This window comes from Oreochromis niloticus, linkage group LG7 (genome assembly GCF_001858045.2).
Source record: "Oreochromis niloticus isolate F11D_XX linkage group LG7, O_niloticus_UMD_NMBU, whole genome shotgun sequence".
NCBI classification, from domain to species: Eukaryota; Metazoa; Chordata; class Actinopteri; order Cichliformes; family Cichlidae; genus Oreochromis; species Oreochromis niloticus.
In genome coordinates this window covers 56,154,396-56,172,002 of record NC_031972.2, presented here as the reverse complement: position 1 = coordinate 56,172,002, position 17,607 = coordinate 56,154,396, and the positions used below count along the sequence as shown (strand labels likewise).

The 17,607-nt window shown below is 41.7% G+C and overlaps 1 protein-coding gene across 4 annotated transcripts in view; it reads left to right on the top strand.

The window, feature by feature from the left end:
* The window catches only part of wwox (WW domain containing oxidoreductase), a 127,805-nt gene that overhangs the window by 7,973 nt on the left and 102,225 nt on the right, over positions 1–17,607 (top strand). For 3 of the 4 annotated variants that reach the window (XM_013268640.3, XM_019361516.2, XM_005470884.4), the window contains exon 5: positions 3,853–3,959. In XM_013268640.3, the coding sequence (XP_013124094.1) occupies positions 3,853–3,959 (107 nt within the window). Of the gene's footprint in view, positions 1–3,852; positions 3,960–6,920; positions 7,027–17,607 lie in introns of those variants that run through there. The other variant, XM_025909117.1, reaches the window with a different exon arrangement.

Sequence of the window (17,607 nt, the reverse complement as noted above, 5' to 3'; positions counted from 1 at the left end):
TAGTTTATAGACCTATCGAGTTTACAGTCTGCACATGATGAGGGGGATGAAAGTTACATGACGGGGGAATGGGGGGGGGATTTTGATGACAGTGATGAAAATAGCCCTAATGCTCAGCAGCTATGTGTGCATGAGCAGGCCTCTGGGGTTTGTGTTTATCATTGTACACGTTTGTGATTTGGTGCGCTATGTGTTTATCAGCTGTACTGTCCTCCTTCCTCTCTCTGTGAGGCTGACTGCTGGAGGACCAGGGGTGTCCAGTGTGTTGTGAGGCCATGATGAAAGATTGTGTTGGGAGTTGGAGGTTGACACAGAGGGTCAGAGAAAGAAAAGGGGGGTTGGTGGGTGGGTAGGCGGGCGCTAGATAGGGCTGCATGGCTGGTGAGGTGGTAGTGGGGGTGGTGGGGGAGGCAGGAGGGGATAGGGAGGGGTAATAGAACCACTCCAGTGCTCTCACCTGGAACAGCTCAACCTTGGGCTGTAATTACTAACCATACATTCCACTTTTGGGGTGACATCTCCCTCCTCTTGGACTAATGGAGGGGAATTAGAGGGGATCTTAAAAGTCAGAAAGAGCGGGGGAGTTGTCCCCTTCTTCACTTCTTGGGCAAGAAATACACGGCAGCCACAGGAACAGGTGCACTCATCACATCAGAGATGGTCAGGAGTTTGAAGATGTCTCTCAAATCCGGCCACTCTTTGCATTCATAGATACACATGCACATATGAAAGACTCGTTTTGGACTAATATTTGGACTAGAGCTCAAATAATTAGTTGACAGTCAAATAATTTTTCTGTTGTTTATCAAATACTACTTTTTTTTTTTTTTTACTGAGCAATTCACCTCACTGTGGAAAATAGAATAAAATGTATAAAATATAGAAAATGAATATCTGTTTATGTATATCACAGTTATGTTGAAAAGTGAAAAAGATGGTGCTTATTAACTATATTTTTAGAAACATACTGCATGTATCTGTAACACTGTCTGCTCACTTATATAATATGTATAGTAACTGGGATGAGATGGGCACGTGGGATAAAGCCATGTAACAGTGCAGTGTCGGGTCACATGGAGGTGATTGTCGCAAGTTGTTAATAAATCTACAAATTTCTAAACTCTTTACCAACTAAAATCAATCAAACAGAAGACAGAAATAAACAGCAATAAACATAATAATAAAAACCATACTTATCATGTTTATTAATTGCCTCATAAATAGTCCAAATGCACTGTCAGTTAAAAACACCTTGTAACTCATTGAGGTTGGGCGATATGTACTCTGTTCATAATCATGTTTTTTTCTCTCGAGTTCTTTCGAGCACAAATTCAGCTCTGGAAAAGGGGATTGTGGGAACCCGACATGTTTACCCACAGGTCTTGTAATGATCTGAACCGACTTCTGTTTGCCCAATTGTACTGCAGAGCTTATTTTAGTTAAATGCCTCTTTGGATGCAGATCAAGAGAGGGAAGGAGCAGGCGGCTCCGTTTGCCAAATAAACACGTTTACTGACGAGGCTGGTAATGATCTCATTACATTGAGCCAATACACCTGTGTACGAGGGGGATCCAGAGAGGGGCAGTGGGCCAGGGAGGACAAACAAAGCGTGAAATCACTAAATCACACTCATTATTGGGGGATATCAGTAGGGCCAGGATCCTAATGTACCATGAAGAGCATTCACAGCTTAATGGACATTTTACACATTTTTATGCATTTTATACATTACAGTAAAACACATTTTCAACAATAGCTGAGGCATGTAGTGCATTCTTGCTACTTTATAAAGCTTGAGATTGAACATACACACATTCAAAGAAACTTCCCCCCATACACAGACTCTTCTCCGTAAACCTCTGCAGCTACTACGTCTGTTTAGACAGAAAAATCTGGGTGAGCATCACATCCAAGCGGGCCTCCCGTGCGCTGTAAAACAGCTTATGGCGTTTGTCGATCCACCAGCGCAAAAGAAACCCCTGTCTGACCTCTTGTCATGTTCCGCCATCAGCATACAATGCTGAAACAGGCTCCCTTTGTTGTACACCTGACCAGGAACTAATTTCGTCGCGGCCCTCTCCACCGGTAACACGGGCAAGAGGGCGGGGAGTCTCTGTTACAGCAACGCCACACTCGTTATTTCACAATTAATGTCAAGCCCTTGTTATTTGTCATTGCAAATACATGGCTTCGGCGCTGCTGCTGTTGTCGCTGCCATATTCTAATTTGTTCTCCATTATGGAAAACACTGGTGTCGATTAATTTCACTTTCATGCTTTGTACACACAACCAGTCGGTGTGAGGTGTTGTTGTTTACCAGAAGCCAGTAGTCTTGTCCAATTTATAAAGACCGGAAAAAAAACGCCTTTAAATGAAGCTGCGTTTGTGGGGAAAAAAAATATAAAAATCGTTTCCTACACATCCATATGATTTTATTATTTTTAAAAGCAGTGTTCCGATTATGCCGAAGTGAAGGCGCAGACACTTTGCGTGACACTCAGAAGTTACGATAACATTTGTTTTCTTAAGCCCGCCGCCGCTCATTCGGATTCAAAGCCTATTTTTACCCCGCCAGTCACTCTGCTTGTTTTTTCTGTCATGCTGTTTTTATTTTCATTTCCATTTCCTGTGAGTGAAATGATCTCCGCTCACAGTCACAGTCCCCTCCATTACACCTAATAAGGTGTCATATAATTTCATTCCATGCTTCACTTGTCAGAAAGGGCTTCCAATCCCACTCCAATTTTGAGTTTTAATAGATATTAGTCCTTAATGCTCTCCTCACAATTAGGCCTCCCAGTTTTGCTCTTAATGAAAATCAGATTAAGACATATAATCTAATTACAGTCTATATTAATCCACCACCCGATACACTCTGCCTACTGCTCTGCCACTCAGACCCTCTTTGCCACAATCAGTTATTGAGCCTTTCACTTTGTCAGTCAGGACTCTCATACTGCATGTGGATATGCGCTTGTGTGTGTGTGTGTGTGTGTGTGTGTGTGTGTGTGTGTGTGTGTGTGTGTGTGTGTGTGTGTGTGTGTGTGTGTATGTATATGCATATACATACACACAGGTTTGTATATAGAGGTAGGATTAAAAATATGACACGACTCTGTGCTCTTGAACTTTTCTGTGACACGTGAAGGGTAGTAAATGTCAAAGGAAATAAAAATACGGTGAAGGAAAGAAAGTTAATCTCATAAATTAATTCAACCTACGGGATGAAATGACCCATTTAGACTTGTAATTTAGAAATGAACTTCTCTCCCTCTATCTTCAGTTTTTGTCAGTTTTATCGTGACTACATGATTTGGATGGAGCCATGAAGTAGTCTTGGACTGATAAATTCTGCGCATATCGGCGGACCTCGTTTCATGGGAGAAATGTCCTTATCAGAGGCCCTTTGATGTGCCTGAAATATCACGCCAAGGTTCAGTGTGAATGTCATGTCTGTTCGATTGCTCGTTTAGTTCAGTTACGACCCGTGTTTTCATAATTACTGCCATAATTATTAACGTAATTAACAACAGCCTCCGTTTTTCTGACTCTATGCGAGCGGCGATACCTCATTGAGAGTTGGCGGTCAGATCCAAAACTTTATCTAAGACGAGAGGAAGAAGTCGTGAACCACAATAATTCAATCAGTTTCATCACTTCAGAGAGAAATGATTAACTCCACTAGACCACTGGGTTACTCAATGAAAGAAAGTATATGAAAAAATTGATGGGGATCTGAAGTTATCTTTAGAAAAAAAAAAACTCATCTTTGAGGCATTGCTCGCCTGCAGACTTTTTTCTTCTCATGTCTATGTCTCCCTGTCTTCCTGTCTGTCTGTCTCCCATCTCAGGCTTTGAGACGGCCAGGTCTTTTGCTCTTCATGGTGCCCATGTGATCCTGGCTTGTCGAAACCTGACCCGTGCCAACAAGGCGGTGAGCCTCATTCAGGAAGAGTGGGTAAGTGACAGTCTAAGTAATCCCCTGTTTCCTTGGAGCTCTAAAAGCTGGAAAGAACGTGTGGTTAAGTTACGACATCTTTCTCAAACAAAAACAAATCCTATAAAAAGACGACAACAATAAACCGACTTAGAGTAACTTCCATATTGAGGTTTAGACAGAATAAACTTTTAAACATCAGTGAGCCACACTCGTGTATTAGTGAGCATACATAGACTGGGATTTCTGTAGTGCTTTTCTGGCATTACCAATCACTTAAAGCACTTTTTACCAAATTTTTAAACCAAATTCTCACCCATTCACACACAAATCGCAGTTGCACTCCCTCAGCAATGGATACAATTTCAGCTTCAGTATCTTGGCTATGTACACTTCATATTTCAGGCTTCCCAGGATGGGGATCAAAATAGTCTGAAGCACACCAAAAAGGGTTTGTCCGTGGCAAAAATGGCCCCAAACCTAAAAACCTATTGTTGTTACACTGACACTACATTTTCAGACTCAGCTTAATTTTCATAAAACATTTGACGTGATATAAGCAAAACAATTTTTTTTGGTCTCAGTATATGCAGAATACGACTAAACAGTAGATAAAACAGTAGAAATAACTAGAACAAATACTAAAATAAAATTTAAAAAGTACTAAAATATAGTAAAATATAAATAACTTAATAAATGTACAATTTGGCACAATGTGTGGCAGGGAGCAGCAGCAACTTGAAAAGGCTTATGTTCAATAATACATGTTGTCATTTTCTGTGGAGTTCATACAATAACAACACTGAAATATATGTAGAGAAATTAAAACATGGAAAAAATTTTTTGACTATAAAACTTCTTTTGGCTCTTCCCCTATTCTTAAGAGATTGCCTCAGTGGCTGGACCCGCATGTTTGATTTGGCACACATTTTCCTTCCTGACACAGTCCCACGTATCCCGCGGATACATGCCTCCTCCCAGTCTGGAACCATAGGTTACTTTTTCACTATGATTTGTGAAATTTACTGTTTCTGTGACATAATAGTTTAAAAAGTGTTTGCGTTAGTTAAACTGGATGTTTTAGATTAGATTATAAAGCTCAGACAAATAGGAGACTTGGGGCTTCACAAGTGCAAATTGTGTCAAGCATAACATTTATAATTTAGATTTCTGCATAACCTACCTGTTTAGGGCTCTGCTAAAATAGAGGCCTTTTATTTTATAAGAGTGTGCTTTAAAGCTTCAAACCCACTTCCACATTTCACAGGAGCAGTCAAAAAACTTCTGAATGAGAGTCTCTCTTTAAAGCAGTAGAGAGAGTGTTAAACGGAGAGAGGGAGAGGGAGAAAAAGTGAGAGGGCATCTGATAATTACCTGAGATTATTGCTCTAATATCGCTGCGCTTGTGACATGTCCCCAGATTTACGAGTGTGGGAAAATAAACAAGTGAAATGTGGGTGCTGGAGCAGAAAGAATAAGCCATTAGCACTGAGTTGATTACAGAGAGCAGGACTTGAAGAAGACGGAGAGTGAGTGCTCAGCGTAGATATGAAGAGAGAAGGAGGAAACGAGGGAGAGAGAGGAAAAGCGAGGGGGAGGGAGACAAATGCCTTTGAGCGGGAGTAGATCTGCAGTGTTTAAACTCACCAAAGTCTCTAATTGAAGTATGCCCCTGGGGCTGTCAGTGCTGCTCCACTCTGTGAAATCCAGTACTTTGACTAAATGAGTGAGGAAAAGCTCTGATCCAAGCACCAGATTTTGTTGTCAAATTGATTTTTTTTTTTAAGGCTTCACACCTGCCACAGAGTTATCCATGTTAGTAAATTAACAAATGGACGCTGCCCAGGATTGCTTTTAAAGAATAAACAGCTGTGACCTATGTGCCATAAATGCTAATCTTCCTTTTTTTTTTGGTTGTACATTGGCATGTAGCATATGCAGATTGTCAGCAAAATTAATGACTGAGTTAATAGGGGTTGGTATAGTTCAAATAGAGCTGGAATAGAGAATTAGCATTCCCTAAGCCCGCTCTATATTTCCTTTTCAAGGAATCCCCCCTGTTATAGGCTAATGAATAAAAGTCACAATATCAGAATAAATCTTTGCTGCAAATTTCCCCCCTCTGGCGACATTATTAATAGATTCAGGAGAAGAATAGAGAGGAGGATTAATCTTTAAGATGATGGATGGGCTGTGCTTACCTTCCCATGCTCCTATGTTAAGGTCATTTTGATAAGAGGGTATATTTTGGGGTCCTCTGTACAAAAGGTCATCATATCTACTTCCAGGTCCCTCTCAGAGTTCCGCTCTGGCTGCCAGGAGTGGAACTGCTGTCCCGATTGCGCAGCACCTCTGACCTCTAACTACCTGCTTACTATTACTCTGTACTCTCTCTTTCTCTGCGTGTGGGCTCGTGTTGCTGTTCAGGGGTGAGAGTGATGGCTCGCTCGCAGCGCAGGGTGGTGCGGTTCAGCGTAGCGCCGTGTACCGACAGTAGGTATAATAGTGGGGTCGCTGATGGATAATGGGGCAGGTCAGAACAGGCAGGAAGAGCAGGGTCGGAGGGCTCATCCTTCCCAGCCAATCATAATGTATTCTCCCAAGAATGGCTCCTGAAATTCTGCTTCATATTTAACTCTTCAGTCATTAGTGCTTTATGTTGTAGAGCTTGTTTGGCACTTTAGTGATTATATTGCTTGTTTTTTTCCCAACTTTCTTTTTATTAGTTTTCTTTCTTCCTTTCTTTTCTTTTTTTTTAAAACTTTGTTATTGCTCGTTACTGTTTTCCCGATTAGACTTTAGCGCCGTCTCCTATGCAGTCCTAATCCGAGTTGAATGTGCTGTTTTCTCTGCCTCTATTTGAGCTGTGAGGTGAAACCCCTCCAGCAGGCTCATTAGGGGAGTTTAGAGTGGCAGAGAGGGGATAAACATTTACCTTATGATTGTGTTTTACAATAAGCCTGATGCTGGTTGCCTTTATAGGGTTCAAAGAGGGCTGTCTTTACTGTGATGAAGCCACAGTAAAACCAAGGGAATAAGCAGCAGATGGGAGCTGGAGGGAGAACAGAAGGACATGGGAAGGCAGAAGGAGAAAATGCACAAGAGTTAAGCATGATAATAAAGATATGCATCAACAGTTATATTTGTGTTGCCAAAATCGTTTGAGTCGTTCACACCAGTGCATGTAGACACCATGATGCCACCCACTAGTTAGCAAACTACTCTTTTGGAGCTTTGAGTTCCAAACTATAATGTTATCACTATGGAGGACATAATAATCATTTTCAAACACTGAAACTTTTTTTTTTTTGTGCCAGGGTTTAAATATGTTTCTTTCAGGTGTAAAATTACATATTTAATCACTGGGAATTGACTTTCTTTTGGGATTCAGCCCCAAGTGGCCATTGGTGGAACTCCAGTTTTTGGCATATCCACATTAATTTCCTAGTATTGTCATCTAAGTTTCTCCAGGGAGCCTTGTTCAGATTTTTAAGCACTGCAGCTCTTGGCCTTTGCCTGACGCTTTAACTATATGCATTCTTTTCAGTAGCCTTTTACCTACCCATCTCCTATTCCCCTCACAGTGTAAAGCAGGTTAAGTTGCTGGTTAACAACCAAAGTGTTGTCTGCATACCAGAGATGTATTTTTCCTGATTGCCTTTAAATTTATGCTTATCTTTGATTCCAGCGTTTCCCTCAGAGAACCGTAATGGACTCCCCTGAGATGTAGACCACTGCTTGGTGGGCCAACCAAGGCCCTCGGCCCCTGAGTAGAATATAACACACACATGCACACGTGCGCCTAGGTCCTTTTTTGTAATTTCTTTCCTTTTTTTTTTTTTTTAATCTAAAATGCTCATTTCCCCCATTGCCCCTTTCTACAACACATGCTAATGAGATGCTTTGTAAGGGCGTTAATTAGCGAGTTAGTCACTGATTGCTGTGCTTGTTTTTGTTGTGTGTGCGTGTGTCAGGATGGGAGGGGTTGGGGTGGTGGGGTGTTAATATGGCTGTGTGCCGCTGAGGAGAGGTTCTGTCAGGGTCTGCTCTGGAACCAATTAGGCTAAAGCCTAGTGTCCACTGAGGCTGCTGGGAGAAAAAAAAAGCCTGCTGCTTGCAATGTCAAACAGCAACATTAACACAGGCCAGAGAGGAAGAGCAAGACAGGCAGAGAGCTGATAAGCAGTGGTCATTTATACAGACAGGCAGACAGCCTAAAACACAGACAGTCCTTCACTGAATATGAAAATCAGGCAGAGAATGCACTCATACCCCTCTACCCTCTACCATGAAGTGCTATCTTTGCCATTGTTATCAGTCCTTTAGATCTATAGATATATATGTATATATGCCTTTTTTTTGCGGGCTGCTGTAGGATAAATTAAGATCCGAATCAATGGCACACAATGTTCCTTTCCAAGCACCTGCTATTTCAGGTGGAGTAACTGATTTTTTTTTTTTTAACAAAGCAGAAATGGAAAATGTTTTTAAAGACAGACAGGAAGAAGGTAGTCCAACCTTGATGTCAGTACATAATGCTGTGTTCCCATGACTTCCCGATGCACCATCTTACCGCGGCACACTGGCTTCTCCCTGCCGGTGGCTTATGATTTATAAGATAATGCCACATGTTTATGCGTCATGGCCTACATACGGCAGTATGAGGTGGCAAAGTTCTGCACGAGTCCCACATTTGTTCTAGAAATCTTCCCTGCATGACTGTGTGTGTTGGGATACATGCATTTCAAACCCTTTGCCGTCACCCCCACTCTACCTTTAACCTGAATCACACCAGTTTGGAAATTTGTGTATGTGCGTGCCTCCATGTGTCCATTTGCCCAGTGCATAACCTCCTGTGTCAGTCTGACAGGCCCTGTGCCCCGCTGGCCACCATGACATGCCACGCTATAGCCTGGCTTCTCTTGTTTGGGCCAACATGAACTGACACTTGTGAAATGCTGACCTGGTCCGTCGCAGACCCTCCAGCGCCTCAGGATGCTGCTCTTTTAGTCAGTGTTCCTCACTTCTCCCCTCACTTCATCATGCCTTTCTTTTCCCTTCTTTTAGAAGGGCCTCAAAAGTCCCTTCTCACTCACCTTTCGGACCCCTACCAGTTTGTCCTCCTCTTTTATCTTCCTAAATGATTAAGGAAATTGCAGCCCATTTCCCAGGTCAGTGAGCAGGGCTGGAGCACTCTCTTCTGCTCCCAGAGTAACCAGTATATCATAATTAATCATTTTCAAATCCTCTATCTTGCAGATGCGAGTTCACACTGGTACACTGGTATCCCCACATCAACCTCTTCTGGGAGGATGCCGATTAAAGATGAACATATCAAGCAAAAATACTGCTCATATATATTTTCTGGGGAGCTACGACATGTATAGATGTGTGCACTCTGCTAGTTTTACCTAATTTTGCCAAGTGGACTTTATTTTATTTTATTATTATTTTTTACTGAAGGAGTTCTGTGCACCTGTAGTGGTCTTTGCATTTGAAAGTTTATTCAGTTTGTAAAGAGCATGAAATCTCACCGCACAACACACGTTTTACCAGTTAGGTTGTTAGCAAGGTTATTATTATAGTTAACTAAAGTTTAACTTAAACTAGATATGAAAAACAAATAAAAATAAAAAACTAGAAATTTAAAAAAGATGGAAACTAACTGAAACGATTTTGTGAATTTGGAAAATTAATGAAAATAAAATAAAATTACAGAGGAAATGTCCTTAGTTTTAGTATTTGTTAATTTGGCAAAATTTGTGATCACATGATGAGGCTTTTATCGACAGGCATTGGATGTCTACAAGACTGTATTTTGTCATATCTATGCAGATTTTCCAAAAAAATGCCCTTTTTTGCCTTAAATACAATAATATTTAAAACAAGACTAAAACTCACACTGAAAACTAATTAAAACTAAACAAAATCTAAACATTTTCAAATGATGAAAGATAAACTGAAATAAGCAAGCCCACTCTGGAAACTAACTGAAACTAAACTGAATTAAAAACAAAAATTAAATAAAATTAAAACTAATAAGAAATACAAATTTATAACTATGGTTGTTAACAACCTGTCCTTCTGCTTTTTTGTTATTCAAAGGTCAACTTATAGGTTATAAAGCAATATGACCACATGGTGATTAAAAAAAAGTAATGTAAAATATTTTAGGAAAAGAAGTAGTTGCAAAATATGGTCATTAAAAAAATGAAATGCAGAAATAGACAATCATGACCTTCCCAACCAGTACCAGCAGCTGGGAGACCTAATTCCTCCAGCTTGTCCTGTCTGTCCTGGCTCTCCTCCTGCTTTTATATGCCCAAAAGACCTCACCTGGGAAGCCCTTCTGACAGATGCTGGAGCCCCCTCAGCTGGCTCCCTTTGATGTATAAGGCTTTACTCTGAGCTTCTCCTGAAAGGCTGAGATCCTCACCGTATCTCTCAGGGTGAGCTCAGACACCCTTTGGAGAAAGCTCATATCCACCACTTATTCTATCAGTCAGTACCCACAGCTCATGGCTATTGGTGATGGTAGAAGTGTAGATGGACCAGGAAATGAACTTTTCACCACAATCCACAGCATCTGCATCCCTGGAGATGCTGCACCAATCTGTCTGTCATCTCCTGCCCCATTCTTTCAATATTTGTGTGTAACACTGGGAGATACTTGAACTCATTTTCTTTCTCATGTAGAAATGAGGCAATTTCTTCACTGTGGGGTTTTGCTTACATATCACTGTTGGAGCTCAGATAAATCCAACAGAGATTGTTGCTGGTGATGTCAAGACTTGTACTTAAATAGCCCCTTAGGTTGTCTCCGGACCACAGCAACATACACCTGCACCTCCCTCTGCTCACCCAATCGTCTCCTCAGCTGCATCCACTAAATCACCGAGGTAGAGGTGGTTCTCTTTTATTTCCAGGATTGTACAAATCGTTCTGTTTCTTTGCATATTAGCAGCATGAATCTGCCTCTCCAGGGAGAACTTCTCATCTCTCTTTATTTGCTTATTTGCTTGTTTTCTACTTGAGCTCTGCCTGCGAATTAGGATCCCCAGTCCCATGCCTGTAACTACTTTCTACTCTAGCTTAAGAACAGAAAGGATGGATTGAATGAAGGTGCACCCATGATATGTAAATTTGATGAGGAGACCCCCCCTTTTTTAACTCAAATTTATTCCCTAGCAAGTGACCACACAGGGCTAAGGAACAGCAATAAGAGTTACTGTAATATACCACTGAGGATTTCTTTGCATTACACAGGTGACAGTTCTAGTTTAGCTTCTGGGAATACTAAAGGAGGCTTTGTGTAGTAGAGACTATTAGTACAAAAACCTTAAGAGTTGAATATCTTGAAGTTTTACAGTAGTCCAGTGTGTGATTGTGCATCTTTGCAATACGTTCCTCAGGTTCAGTATGTATGCGCCCTCACATGAACAGTGCACACACACACATTCGCGTGGTGTGTATTTAAATGCTTGATTATGCATTTTGCATAGCTTTGGGACATGCATCACTCTTCCCAGACTGCTAATAAAGTGACCAGGGAGATGGGGAACCTAAATGAATCCTAAAGTGCCTGGCTTGCATTCCTCACTCTCTCCCTCTCTCTCCCTCAGCGCGCTGCTTAGTTATTCCAGCCCACCGTGAAAAGCTGTGTGCCGCTCAGCTCTGTTCCTCCTTATGTCTGTCGGCCGTAGCCAGGTGCTCTGTCTCCTGAAGAGGTGTGGCCTGCTCCTAATTGCCTGGACCACAGTGAACTATGGGCAAATGCTTTGTGTGAGGGAGCACCATGGAGGAATAATTTTGAATAAATCACGTAGTTAGCCGGTTGATATTTTCTGCTAAATAAGCACTTCAGCGGGCGTCTCACAAGGAGGTGTGAACGTTAGAATGATGGGTCACTTGCCATAGGTCATGTTGGGGAGGATTTAAATGATTTAAATGATGTCACTGCCACTGAAGGGGACGAGTTCAGGAAGGATGTGTAAGGCAGCACCTCTTTGTTGTTTGAACCTGACAGATTTTCATCCTTCTCTCTTTCACTTTTCCCTCTGAAGGAGGACCCATTGCCCTGGGATGAGGGCTTCTTATGATGAGAGAGGTGAGAGGTTGCCTGGATCTCTTTCCCTCTTTCCCTCTCTCTCTCTTTTTCTGTCTGCCAGCAGAGAATGTTATTATTGAAGTCTGAGAAGTGCTGACCACAGAGAGACACGTCCAGCACACACTCTAATGTTTTAAATCAAGAGATGAGCCAATTGTAATAGACTGCAGCCAAATAGACCGAGGCTTAGTTGACGTCTGCCAAACAAGCAAGCATAGTAATGTCGAATGCAGGAGCCATCTGGCAACAGCCTATAACATTTATCTGCCATTACCCCAAGCTTTTTTAGCATCTTTAGCACAGTTTGAAATTAGCATAGGCTCTCAGATCCCGAGATAAAGTTCATAGGCGATGCAGTAGGCTAATTACATGTAATTCTGTGTTTGATGTCTCTGTGAGATTGAAATTGTCGGATGCTGTCTCTTGTCATCATGAGATGGGAACCTAATGATTGTATTCGGTGCCCTACAATGTCTGGTTGCATTTCACATATGAGACAGAGGAGGGGGTGAAAACGGAGAAGAAGGAGATTGTAGATGTTAGTAGCGTGTGTCGGTTAAGAAGGACATCGGGATTTGTCACTAATGAACAGACAAGTGTGTCATAACAAGTCAACTGCTGGGATATCCGACTGTTCTGACACTGTAAGTCACAAATTTCAAAGTCAGGCTGGTCGTCCGTCTCCACATTCCACAAAGCTCTCCGAAATAAAAAGATGATGTTATTACAGCTGGATGAGACTGGACCCTTTTAAAGATGTGCCTTTAAAAAGCAATACATACCTGGAGCTCTGTTATTTAATTTCTCCACAATCAATATATGCAGTTGGATTTTGATGCTGGACTCTGCATGTCATCTTTCTTGACTGTGCAAAGTGTTTTCTGCTGATATGGCTGTGTCTCCGAGCCTTTGACTTGTGTTTATAGGGTATATTCTGCAGTCTGGTCTCATGGAATGATACCAGTGAACTGCTTCAGGCATCCGAATAATCCTGCCCCAGGCACGGCTATCATTATTTTCTGGGAAGTTGTTTGTGTGCTTGTGTGCATGTGTGCATGTGCACATGTAAGTATGTATGTCTGCGTGTTTGTATGTGCTGTGACACGGAGTTAACACTGGTTTACAGCTTAATCAGTCTGTGTAACTGGATGCATATTTATCAGAGAGAAAATTCATGCTCAAAGAATTAGACCTTAGCCCATACATCATTATCAAACACACACACCCACCCACACATGCATGCCCTTCAACACATACACAGACACACACACAGATCCACATTTCATTAGAGAGGCAGATTCAGGCAGCAGTAGATTAAAAACAACGTGTGTTTTTACAGGTCCATAAATCAAGCGCAGGACGAGGGGGATTCATTTAGAGAACACCAGAGTTGTGGCGTAGTTGCCCTCACGTGACTAATGCTCAGCTGCGATACTTTGATGCACTGCCTTTTTATTAGTTTCATTCTCTCTTGCCCCATATCAACGATTATCTCTCAGCTCACATCTGACTCGTGGTCTACGTTATATGTTCAGTTCATTTTGGTGAGGAAAGAGCCAACATTGTGACGCACGATTATGCCTACATACTTGCATGTGATTAGGCCTACAGTACAGATTTACCAGATTAATTGTATGGCATTGTTTGTGTGCCGTTCACTGGAAAAAGTCAGGTCATGTCCTTTGTTCTCTGCATCCAGTGGGAATGTTAGATGATTAGCATCTAACATTTGGACTGCTCAGACTTACCACTGTTTTAATTATTATTATTATTTTTTTTTATTAGTGATGCTCTGCAGTAAAGGTAACACCCACACATTCACTACCACTTCATCTGTCATACAGCTATTGTCTCAGCCACGCTGAGGCTTAGCTGTTTGGTCATGTGTGTCTGTGTTTGTGGGTGTGTAGCCCTGATTTTCAGCATGAGTCTGACACACGGGGAGCTAGTGTAATTTCCCCCTGCACTAAAACCCCCAACAAGTGGCACCAGGGGAGAGAGGAGCATATTACAAGTTCAAGCGGCTATGCTTTCCTTTACCTCAGAGAACTACAAGCGCTCCTGACCTGTGACCAGTCATAGCCTGTGTGTGTGTTTGTCTGTGTGTGTGTGTGTGTGTGTGCGTATGCGTTGGTACGTTGAGGGAGGCTCAAAGGTGTCCGAGCTACCTTGCTGTTCTTTCAAAGTGTAAAGCATTTATTAGGGTCCAGACCTGTTTGGGGGGCCACAGGGCAATATTATTTCATGTGTTCCAATTGAGAGGTGTGTGTGTGAGAAAGAGAGAGTGTGTTCTCTGCGCAACTTTTTAGATAACCAGCTCTATATAGGAGCAGGCTAGAAGGTGAACAGGTTTGGTAAATATATCAAATAACTCTGTAATAAAAACCCGCTGTAAACCAGTGAACACAGTTTGACCTTTGACCTCCAGCTCCCTCGGTCACAGTGCTATATGTAGACCACATGCAGCTCTGCTGATTAATTCTGCTGTGGACCATGAGGAGGAAGTATGTGTCTCAAACTTCGGCTTGAAACTTTTCTCTTCCATGTAATAAAGTGTATTAAGGCAACTGTTTGTGAAACCTTTCTCTCAAATAGTGGTGATCCATTCATAACTTAGAGACTACAGTAAAATTAACCACTGTGTATCACAGTAGGTTAATTTAAGTAAATTAAAGAAGACTCAATGAGAATGGCGACCATCTAAAAAGTGGAAATCGGGACATTCCTCTTCTCAACTCTTTGAACCAGAAGTTTATCTATGCATGAGTTATGATATTAAAAGAACCCATTAGATTCAGGTTACTGTAGTCTCTAGTGATCGAGGGTGGTGACATATAACCCGAGTCTCCTGACTGAGAGTTTTGTGTTTTATTTCAGCCTCTAAAACAAAAACCAGCTCTAAATCTGCTTTAGCGATCTTTAGGGCTGCTGGCACCAGCCACCACTCCAAACCTCCCCGAGGAACTTTTTGTTGTTGTTGTTGTTGTTGTTGTTGTATGATGCAGACTTGGTATAGTAACAGATTACCTAACAAAACAGCATAATGTGCTCTTAAGTCATTTAACATATTTCTGTGAGATCAGGCTGGTTGGAAAACTAGAAATGTGAAAGTCTGCTTTTGTCTTCCTTCATCTGATGTAACTTTGTGTAAAAATCTTTCGTTAGGGTCATTGTGAGCTGCACGTGAGCTGTGCTAGAACAGCTGTAACTTCTGTCTAATTTAACTTATCATCTTCTGCTACAGGACATAATGATATGACAGCCCTTTGTCATTCCTACAGGTCTGTTTGTGGGAGCGAACGGTGAATAGAGATAATTGCTGCCTCTCATCTATCCTGTGAAGGGCACTTGTACATTTTATCCTAATTGCAACTCAATGGATATATAACTCAAGTGTGAGTGTAGGGGCTGTGTGTACTTGGATATTTCCTTGGATCAGTTTGCTCCATTAATTTTTTGGAACCCAAATCTCTATCAGGGCTTGAATGCATGATCAACAAGAGCCAACTAGGGCAGTGTAGAGGACTGGACTTATGTGCAAAGGGAGGGAAAAATCATGAAAGTAAAGGGAGGAGAAGTAGATAAGGTGAAGAAAGGGAAGCATGGAGGAGTGAGGTGTGGTTACGTGGGGGTAGGGTGCAAGGATGCTCATCTATTACATCGCACAGGAGCCCAGGGGTCAGCTTCAGCAAGACGGATTCAGAGCTATTGGGTTTGGACTCCATCTCCCATAAATCCTGGCACGTGACGCTGATGGATGTGGGCCATAAAGCCTCCCGCGCTGACATGTGGAGAGCAACATGGGAGAACCATGGGAAAAAGTGAGTGCTCCAGGTTAATGTCAGCGAAGCCTGGGAGTGAAGAGGGGATGATGGAGAGAAAGAAAGACCTGGGCAGCGAGAGATCAGAGGTGTAGAGAGGGAGATTGAGAAGAATGAGCAGAAAAAGCCGAGCGTTTGTGGGAACACTGTAACAGAATTTGCTGTGGCATTTGCAGTAATTCAGCTGTCATCATACGGGTTTAAAGCCACGTTGCTTGGAGTGCAGTGGATTGCTCCACAGTGTTTGTATGAGAGAGGGAAAAACATTCACTACTGTGTGACTGTACCAGCGTTTAGCAGAAGTAGATTTGTATTATGTGCATTTATTGTTATTATTTGCTTTTATGGTGTCTGACGCTTTACCAAGATGAATATAACTCATTAAAAAAAGCAATAGGATTATAATAGACTCAACTACAGGAACTGCCGACCTGGCTAGACAGGAAATGGAGACATGTATACTTCCTCATTAACAGAACCCCGTTTGGGCCATAAACCACCATCCCAATGTGCTCGAGGAAAATGCCCTGATTAGGCGGGTGGAGGGGCATTGCTGCCCTAATGAAGGCTTCCCCCACAGTCATTTATGATATTGGTATGGGTAGTATGGTGACTAGGCCTATGGGATGAGCTGACTTACAAGAGATATGGATGTAAGTGAGCGGACGCAGTATTTTTGTATGGATGGGAGAGTTGAGAGGGCCGGGGGAATGCATATTCACAACTCATTTGGAGGAGTCAGTTTTACTAGGTTGCGGCTAATGGAGATGAGCTTGTGTTAAGAGCCGGGGGAGACGGTAATTTTACATAAAACCAAAAGAGGTTTGAGATGGGTGCGTGTGTCTGTGTGTGTGTGGTCAGGTTGTGTTTACTTTGTTCTGCCATCTTTTTTTCGTTATTTGCTTTATCTAACCAACTGAAAAAGAAGAAGATGTGACTGAGAATGACATTACTTATCATTATCATTTTTCTCTTTTAATTTACATTTTAATGAATTGATTTATGATAAAAAAAAAAAACATCGTATTTGGTTTAATCTTGCGGAGAAAGACTTCTGTGTAGATGTACTGAGATTGAGTTTTGAGGTTAATCTGCATTTTTGTGCCTCACTTGTTAAGAGGGCAAACTTTAATTCCTGCTCTCTGACAAATGGAGGCAAATTACAAAAAAGTTTTCGGCCTTTTTTCAAAGGATTTTATGAGCACCACTATAAATTTTTGGGAGAGTTGGAAAGCGTTAATAGACACAATGTTTTATTTGCACAGTCTTGTGTAAAAAAGCTATTATGCGGGCTGGATAATAGGATTTACATCGTGTTTATGAGGCTTTATTTTTTGACCAGTGGTATTGTGCGTGCCTTACACTCATTACGATGCTTTGCAAATAGAGTTGCATTCTAATTTAGTCATTTTGGTGATGCTGTTGGTACCGTTTCCCCTATAAACTTTCAGTAAATGCAGTGGGATTTTTCAGATTTTTAAACTTGGTTGTGTTCATTAGGAAAAATAAGTCTTTGAAGGAAAACGAGACACATAAATATAGATTTTAAGGTCTTACAAATGCCTTGAACAAATGTTACAATAAGCTAATCCCTCACCACCATTGTTTTCTCTCTGCTTCCTAATTTCTCACTTTTTCTTGACTCACCCCTCGTCGCTCCCCCCCACCATCGCCACAGGAGCTACCTGAGGCCCTTGTGTCCACCTCATTCATCACCAAGGTTTGATTCCTCTGCTTTGAG